We start from the raw sequence: 10,000 nt of genomic DNA, 5'->3' as shown, positions 1-10,000 counted from the left end.
TGCTCAGTGGGGTGGGTGTGTGTGTGTGTAGAGACAGGTGCGCCGCATGTTGTGTGTTATAAAGGATACCGTAGTCCGGTGACGAAGGTAGCCCCAGGTGTGGGTAGTGTGTATAGCACGTGGTGGTAGCGCCGCCAGCGGCGCGGGTGTAAGTTATGCGGGGCGATACTCGCAGTCCGCGACGAGGTCGTAGAAATTTTCAGGTGTGTGTGTAGTGCGTGAGAGACGTGTAAGCCAGCCGCGCGGTGCAAGTTACAGCGATACCGTAGTCCGGTGACCGCAGGCCTGTTCAGGTAGTGCGTGCGTACATATATGTGTGTAGGGCGTGTGTTATAAAGGATACTGTAGTCCGGTGACGTAGGCCGCAGTTCTGTGCGTGCCCAGCAGGTGGCCGCTCTCGGTGCAGTGCCAGCAGAACCCTCTGTCCTGCGCTGCGGTCAGCAGCCACTCCATCTCCAGCACGAAGAGGGACCACGCGGGCGGAAATAAGGGTTGGGGTAGAACATACACACACACAATATCATATTAATTAAAACACACCGCCACAGCATACACACACACACACACACGCCACACGGCATAATTAAACACACTGCTAAAGACACACACACACACGTCAATAATATAATATTATTATCAAGATGCACTGATTATTTACACGCGCATCGCGGGTACACACACACACACATACACCCACACACCACGCACGCGTACGCACATACACACACACACACACACACACGCACACCAAACACGCACACACACAATACTATTACCCTAAAAACATGCACATGTTATTATTACTAATAGACAAATAAACATATGTATCGCCAGACGCATGCACGCACACACACACACCATGCACACGTTATTGGCTGACACACATACCACGACCGTGCTGCATTACGCACATGCAGCCACACACACACACACGCACACCAAACACGCACACACACACACACGCACACCAAACACATGCACGCGCGCACACACACACAGACAACAAACACACGCACGCGTACGCACATTCACGCACACACACACACACACCACGCATAATAATGCTGCACACACACACACACATACCAACACGACGCGTCACATGGCTGTAGACAATAAATATTTAATGCTGCATTTACATGCACGCACACACACACACACACTCTCACACATACACACCACGCACACGTACGCACATGCACACACACACACACACACACACACCAAACACGCGCACACACACACACATGCATACTAAATACACGATGCGTATTTATTATGCACGCACATACACACACACCACGTACACACACACACGCATACACACACACACAATATACACACGCACGCATACACACACATACCACACATATGCATTACCGCATATGCGCTGCATACACACGCACACACACACACACACACACACCACACGCACACACACACACACGCACGCACACACACACACACCACACACATGCACACCGCACATGCGCGCACATACACGCACGCACACACGCATACACGCACACACGCACGCACGCACGCACGCACGCACACACACGCATGCATTACACACACACGCCGCATTTACACACACCACACATGCACATCGCACATGCGCGCACATACACGCACGCATACACGCATACACGCACACACACATACACACGCACGCACACACACGCACGCACACACACACACACACCATAATATTACGTATTACCGCATATGCGCGCATATACAAGCACGCATACACGCATACACGCATACACACGCACGCACGCACGCACGCCCAACGCACACGCATACGCCGCACGCATACACACACACACACATGCATACCGCATATGCGCGCATACACGCATTTATTGCACGCATACGCACACACACATACACGCACGCACACACGCACGCATTTACGCACGCACGCATACACACGCACGCATTACGCCACACGCGCACGCATACGGGCTGGCCACACACCACACACATGCATGCCGCATATGCGCGCACATACACGACGCATACACGCATACACGCACACACACATACACGCACGCACGCACACACACGCCGCACGCACACACACACACCACATACAAACACTCGCATATGCGCGCACATACAAGCACGCACACACGCATACACGCACACACACGCACGCACGCACGCACGCACGCACACACGCACACACGCGCACGCACACACACACACACCACACACATGCACACCGCACATGCGCGCACATACACGCACGCACACACGCATACACGCACACACACATACACGCACGCACACACACGCACGCACGCACGCACGCATGCACACCGCACACGCCACACCACACGTTATCACACACACACACACACTTATTAATTTTGCAGATGCTTTTATCCAATGTGACTACAGCAAGAGAATATCATTGAAGCTACAGTGCAGAGGAGACCTTTAGCTAGAATTACTAATGTCAATGTTTAGTAAGAACTAAGAATTACTAATGCACGAAAATAAGGCAGAATTAATAAGAACTAAGAATTACTAATGTACTAGTGTCAAGGCAGCTTAGTTAGTCCCGACTACATGAGATTTTGAACGTTGTTGTGAGAGTGGTGAATTTATCAAACCTGCCTCATAAGCTTCCCGCTTCATTCTCCGTGACTTCTATAAGAGATGGTAGCTGACCAAAAGGCTGTAGGCTACTGTTTCACAGCGAGGCAAGGTGGCTTTCCTGAGGTAAGTGTTGTCGCTATGGTGTTTGAGCTCCGAGTCGCCTTCTTCTGGAGGAAAATATGTTTGAATCTGCAAGCACTTTCACTAATGAACATTTCTTGGACGGTTGGCCTATTTAATAATATATTGATATATCTTAGCGATACATTTGAGTTAAATGTCCAGTTACAAGGCAAAGACAAGCACCTACCCCACCTAGCAAATAAGATTACGTATTCACCAAACAAACTTGAGTATGGGACAGGCTACCGATCACACAGTATGCCTTGAGATTTCTGAGCGCAAATCGCTGAAACGCCTGATCTGGGAGCCACCTTGTGATCCCACATGCTAAATAGCAGGGCCTACATCACATCCATGCAAAGTTTATTTCAAAAATATTTCCCAACCAAGCAGTGTCATAGTATGACTGGATTATAATCCATTAATGCAGCATGTTATTTCATTGAATATATTGTACAATGCTGTAAAAATGGCCTATATACTGTTAAAAAATCTTGGTATTAATTGACAGTGATCTAAATTTAACAGCCACATGAAAGCGCCGATAACTAAATCAGCTTTACCACCTCAAAATATTGCCAAACTCAGAGGGAAGGATGTCAAACATGACGAAAAACTCATTCATGCATTTATCTCCAGCAGGGTTGATTACTGCAATGGACTGTTCACAGGCTCAAAGACTATTAAACAGCTTCAGGTGATACAAAAATGCAGCAGCTAGGACTCTAACAAAACTAAAAGAACTGACTACATCACTCCACTTAAGTCCTTGCACTGGCTTCAGTAAGTCACAGAATTGACTTGAAGCACTATTGCTTGTTTATAAATCATAAATGGACATGTTCAACATTGTCAGACATGCTTCAGCAGTACACACCTTCGCCCTCTAAGGTCCCAGGTGAAAACCTGCTAGTAAAACCCATACAGAATCTGGGGTAGAAGCAGTTTTAGCTGCTATATGCCCAGCTGTGGAACCAACTGGATGACATTGGGTGTGCTGTCTCAACTGTAGCCAGTTTTAAATCTAGACTTAAGACCAAACTACCCCTCAGATGCTTGCTAACTGCATGAATATAAATTCTAACCCGTTTGATAATTATTCTACTTTGTCTTTTATTACTTCTTTTACTACTTTTGCCTTTGTTTTTGCTTTATTAATTGGCTCTTTATTTTTAAAATGATTTTACTGTGTTTATGTTTTTTGTATTATGATCTTTACCTTTTAACTATTCTTTGACTATATTGTCTTTCTATGCTTTTTTATTTGTTATTATTGTTTGTTTTGTTTATGTAAAGCACATTGAATGACCTCTGTATGAAATGTGCTATATAAATAAACTTGACTTGACTTTGACTTGTTTGAATTGGGCGTGACTATTAGCGCCAGTTTTGTCGGCCAATCAGTTGTACAGCAACCTCATGGCTACTACTGAACCAGCATGTTGTTTGTTTACAATTGAAATGGATGGACAGTTAATAAATGGATTGCAGATGACTCTGAATTGATGGATGCAGAAGGCATTTATTGGCATTGGAGAACATCCTAATCTAGAGCTGTCTCAGTCGTAAGATAATTACAACGAGGAAGAATCAGATCGTAAGATATCAGATGCTATTTGCTAAAGTTATTTGGACGTGATAAAGTTTGTGTGTTAGAAACTTTATCCATTGCTACTAGCTAACGTAGGCCTACTGTCATATTACTGGCACCATAGGCTACCAGCCAAAACCCATTACAGATAAAGGTTTCGCAAGTACCACCTGAATAATGCGAATGTCTTGTTTTGACTGGATGGCAGGTGACTTGCACGGTGGTGTGTGCATTCAAATTAACAGGGCTTGCAAACGTGATCTCATGTCGTTTAGTTCGCGCTTTTAGACTATTTTATTCATTGCTATCAGCTGGTTCTGTAACCCATTACAGATAGTTTCGGCGGGTCATTAGCACCGCAGGCTGACAACCAGTGACTGTGACAGGGGGGAGGTTGATCTAATGTCATGCAATGAGGACTATTGTGTTCCTCCTGATTGAGGGAGAAAATAGTCAAATTGAAAAGCCTGATTTCATAGCTTGTAGCTTTGAGGATGTGTATAATTTTAAAATGGCTACAACTTATCAGATTCCGCGCGTGAGACATCATTGGCGCTTTAAAACTACACTCTCAGAATATGTGAATAACCTGTAATGTCTCTGGGCAGACATGTGCCTGGTTTTGCCATGCCTGGTCACATATTATATTCTAGAATATAATATGTGTTGTGTTCAGGTAGGCTATTGAAATGTTATTTAATATAATGTCTAACCTCCAAAAAAGAAAATCGAAGTTTCAGATGAACTGCGGACAAAAATCATGATACAAATCGAATCGTGAGGTTGGTGTATCGTTACAGCCCTACTACAGACCAACCCAACACCACCGACCAACGCCACTGACCAACACAGCACTCCTGACCAACCCAACACTACTGACCAACACAACACAACTGACCAACACAACACAACTGACCAACCCAACAATACTGACCAACACAACACTACTGACCAACACAACTGACCAACACAACACAACACTACTGACCAACACTACTGACCAACCCAACACTACCGACCAACAATACTGACCAACCCAACACTACCGACCAACCATACTGACCAACCCAACACCACTGACCAACCCAACACAACTGACCAACCCAACACCACTGACCAACCCAACACTACTGACCAACACTACTGACCAACCCAACACAACTGACCAACACTACTGACCAACACAACTGACCAACCCAAACCAACACTACCGACCAACAATACTGACCAACACAACACTACTGACCAACCCAACACTACTGACCAACACTTCTGACCAACCTAACACTACTGACCAACACTAATGACCAACACCACTGACCAACCCAACACAACTGACCAACCCAACACCACTGACCAACCCAACACTACCAACCAACAATACTGACCATCAATACTGACCAACCCAACAATACTGACCAACCCAACACAACTGACCAACCCACCACTACTGACCAACACTACTGATCAACCCAACACTGACCAACCCAACACTACTGACCAACCCAACACTACCGACCAGAAATACTGACCAACCCAACACAACTGACAAACCGAACACCACTGACCAACCCAACACTACTGACCAACCCTACTGACCAACCCAACACTACCGACCAACAATACTGACCAACCCAACACTACTGACCAACTCAACACCACTGACCAACCCAACACTACTGACCAACACTACTGATCAACCCAACACTACTGACCAACCCAACACTACTGACCAACCCAACACTACTGATCAAACCAACACTCCCGACCAACCCAACACTCCCGACCAACACAACACTACCTACCAACCCAACACTGCTGATCAACACCACTGACCAACCCAAAACTACTGACACTACTGACCAACCCAACACCACTGACCAACACATCACTGATCAACCCAACAACAATGTGTGTGTGTATCTGTGTTTGTATTTAGTTGTGTGTCACAAGAGTTTTGTTGTGATTGTGTGTGTGTGTGTGTGTGTAGCCCACTTCACCCCTGCAAGGTGTGTGCAGGGTCATCTTATTACAGTCCTCTGAACAATGAACCCCAGAGAGCGAGAGATGACAGGGGAGAGGCACAGGGGAGGGAGAGAGGAGATGAGAGGGAGAGAGAGGAGACAGAAGGTAGAGGGAGGGGAGGGAGAGGGAGAGAGGAGAGATGGAGAGAGAGAGAGAAAGGAGAGAGAGGGAGAGAGAGATGAGAGAGAGAGGGAGACAAGGGGTGAGAGAGGCAGAGGGGAGGGAGAGAGAGGAGAGGAGGAGAGGTGGGAGAGGGGAGATAGAGAGGGAGAGGAGACAGAAAGGGAGAGAGGTAGAGGGGAGGAGAGAGAGGGAGAGAGGAGAGGAGAGAGGAAGAGAGAGAGAGAGAGAGGAAGAGGGAGAGAGATGGAGAGGGAGAGAGGAGACAGAAAGGGGTGAGAGGTAGAGGGGAGGGAGAGAGAGGAGAGGAGGAGAGAGGAGAGGGAGACAGAGAGGGAGAGAGAGGGAGAGGGAGAGGGGGAGACAGAGAGGAGAGAGAGGAGATGAAAGGGGGAGAGAGGAGGGGGAGGAGAGGGAGACAGAGGAGAGAGAGGAGACAGAAAGGGGGAGAGGTAGAGGGGAGGAGTGAGAGAGGGAGAGGAGAGAGAGAGGGAGAGAGGGAGAGAGATGAGAGAGAGAGAAAGGAGGAGAGAGGAGAGGAGAGAGAGATGCAGAGAGAGATGGAGAGAGAGAGAGAAAGGAGAGACTCTCAGCTCATTTAAGATAATAGAACTAGAGGGTGCGGCAGGCTGTTATGGACCAATCGCTTATGGTAACAACAGGGGGATTTACCAACACGACTGCTTGGTTCATCCCAACCGGCTAGACGCGCTGGCTCGTTAAACGATACAAGAACAAGTCGCTGAGAGAGAGAGAGGAGGAGAGAGGAAAGAGAGAGAGGAAAGAGAGAGAGAGAGGGAGGAGAGAGAGAGAGAGAAAGAGAAAGAGAGGAGAGGGAGAGAGAAGCATGTTAGCAGAGTTTCAATTGCACTGTAGGGAGGGGGAGGAGCAGTTTAGCCAGCTCTCTTGTTTGAACATCAACAGAAAGGACATTAATGAATATCAAGTAGACACCAGGAAAAGCATGTTTCATCACTTTAAAGCAAAGCATAAGCGATGCAATGGTTTCATCACTTTGAAGGTGCTATGCTTATGTAATGTGTTTCCTAAGCTAAAAATGCCACACATACAGCAAACATGCCCCGAATACACTGTAAAAACACAGCTCGTGGACAGTCCAGGCTCCAAAAACACCCAACTTTGCCCATAAAAACACAACTGTTCCAGCAACCACCGGCGAGATGCAATGCTTAGGAGGTTCACAGGACGAGGAGGAGAAGCAGTCACCTTAATCTTCAAAATACCCAACATCGCTAGGAACACCTTAATCTCCAAATTTGTTAACATGTTCGCCTTTTGCGGCAAGGCGATTGGGCTTATAGAGCATCACAGTCCCGCACAGGAGTTTCGAAGTAAGAATTCAATGCAATTTCTCCATTGACAATTCGGGTATAGTTTACAAAAACTTAACTGCACATGGTAGACTCCAAACCAGCCACGGCTGTATCAAGATTGTGTATGCTCACATAGACGCTAAAAGTTCACGGGCAATTAACTGCTTTTACATAAATGTCTTTATTCGCGATGTCTTGATAAGTACTTACCTACAACTTGAACAACTTGGCCATCCCACAATGATGCTCTGGATTGCGGGAAGCCGTTATGATCATATAGTTTGAAACTTTAGCCAAAATTATTGACAAAGATGGCGGAGTCTTCATCGGCTAATGCAAGCGGCAAATCTTCATGTGAATAAAAACTTTCTAGACGAACATTGGCATTGCAATTAACATTTAGGCTTATATCAAATTAACTTAGTCAGGCCAATACATCATCAAATAGGACACAAATGCTAATACCACTAGGTAGCCGATAGGCTAATCATTAGCCTTTCAGACATTTAGAATGTCATTATAATGTTGCTAACATTAGCCTACATGCTGCAGCCCACAGGTATGACATATATTCTGTTTTAGTGACCTTGTTGTTTATGAACATGAATTGCTTGCTTATAGCAACAACGCCTTATGCATAAAAGCCCTGTATATCCTCATTAAGTACTTAAATGTTTAAACTAGCTAGCTAGCTGGATAGCACGTTTGACAACAAATGCTAGAAACTGCAGTAACTGCTAAATGGTTAGCAAACCGGGTCCATGCCCCGTGAATATTTCTACTGTTTCATGACGAATCAAGAGTCGTGCAGAAAACCACTTTAAATCGGCTCACATTATTGACTGTAGTGTGTCCGAGGGCCGCTTGTGGGTTTTGTGGGAGGCCATGAGGGACAAGACCTACAAAGTTGTGTGGTGAGCGGCAGGGAGGTTGGTAATGTTAGTTAATAGCTAGCTAGGCTGTAGTTTCCATACTGTATGAGTCATCAATCAACCTAGAAATACTGCATATTTAATGAAATATTTTGTGTAATAATTCACAGTGTTAATAAACTGAATATGGTGGTCCAAGAGCGGTCCATATGCATCAGGATGGCAGTCAGTTACAAAGCACTGCACAATGTTATTAATGCTAAACGCTTACACACACACGAAATAAAAATACACAATGGTAAATATATAATATTCAATAATTAAAACACTATTATTTACACGGACATTCCTGAAATAATATTTTATTAACTGCACATTCACTATATAAAATCACTGTTTGGAGGAAAAGGTTTGTGTGTTGTCGCCGGTTGGAAGTTCTAATGGCAAAATCACACTGGTTTGCCTATATTATCTGAAAAGAGGCCGGTGGTTTATGTGGATGAGTAGTCCTTCGCCGGAAATGAAAATATGTACAGTCTTGTATCTTTGACTTTTTGACTGCTTTCACTCGAAATGATATGTTGTGGCGCTTGCGAGTTACGCCCGTGAGCTGATTATCCAAGACATGCTTTAAAACTTTTAGATCCGATTTTTCCAAAACGCCAATGGGAGAAATGAATGGAAATTCTATCTGAAACTAAGCTCTCTCGGAGGAGGGCGATCAGGATCATGGACTTCTATGTGTACATGGATTAGCTTCTATGTACATGTGATTGGGCTTCTGGTGCACATGGATTACTTATGTGTTTTATGTGCACATGGGATTGGGCTTCATGTACATGTGATTGGGCTTCTATGGGCTTCTGGTGTGTACATGGATTGGGTTTATGTACATGTGATTGGCCGGTGTCCACATGATTGGGCTTCTATGTGCACATGTGATTGGGTTTCTATGGGCTTCTATGTGCACATGTGATTGGGCTTCTATGTGTACATGTGATTGGGCTTCTATGTGCACATGTGATTGGGCTTCTATGGGCTTTGCGTGCACATGGATGGCTTTACAGTACATGGATTGGGCTTCTATGCACATGTACTGGCCTATGGACTTCTATGTACATGTGATTGGGCTTCTGTACATGGATTGGGCCTGTACATGTGATTGGGGTCATGTGCTTCTATGTACATGTGATTGTTTCTATGGGCTTTGGTGTGCACATGATTGGGTCATGTGCACATGTGATTAGCCTATGTACATGTGATTGGGCTTCTATGGGCTTCTATGTGCACATGTGATTGGGCTTCTATGTGCACATGTGATTGGG

The 10,000-nt window shown here is 45.5% G+C and overlaps 1 protein-coding gene across 1 annotated transcript in view; it reads right to left on the bottom strand.

The window, feature by feature from the left end:
* The window catches only part of wdfy2 (WD repeat and FYVE domain containing 2), a 49,409-nt gene that overhangs the window by 24,576 nt on the left and 14,833 nt on the right, over positions 1 to 10,000 (bottom strand). The window contains 2 exon segments of the mRNA XM_048239419.1: positions 344 to 485; positions 7,191 to 7,211. Coding sequence (XP_048095376.1) covers positions 344 to 485; positions 7,191 to 7,211 — 163 coding nt within the window.

The sequence above is a fragment of the Alosa alosa genome, chromosome 3 (genome assembly GCF_017589495.1).
Source record: "Alosa alosa isolate M-15738 ecotype Scorff River chromosome 3, AALO_Geno_1.1, whole genome shotgun sequence".
In the NCBI taxonomy this organism is placed as follows: Eukaryota; Metazoa; Chordata; class Actinopteri; order Clupeiformes; family Clupeidae; genus Alosa; species Alosa alosa.
The sequence above is the reverse complement of the archived record's forward strand: the minus strand, read 5'-3'. Positions and strand labels throughout refer to the sequence as shown.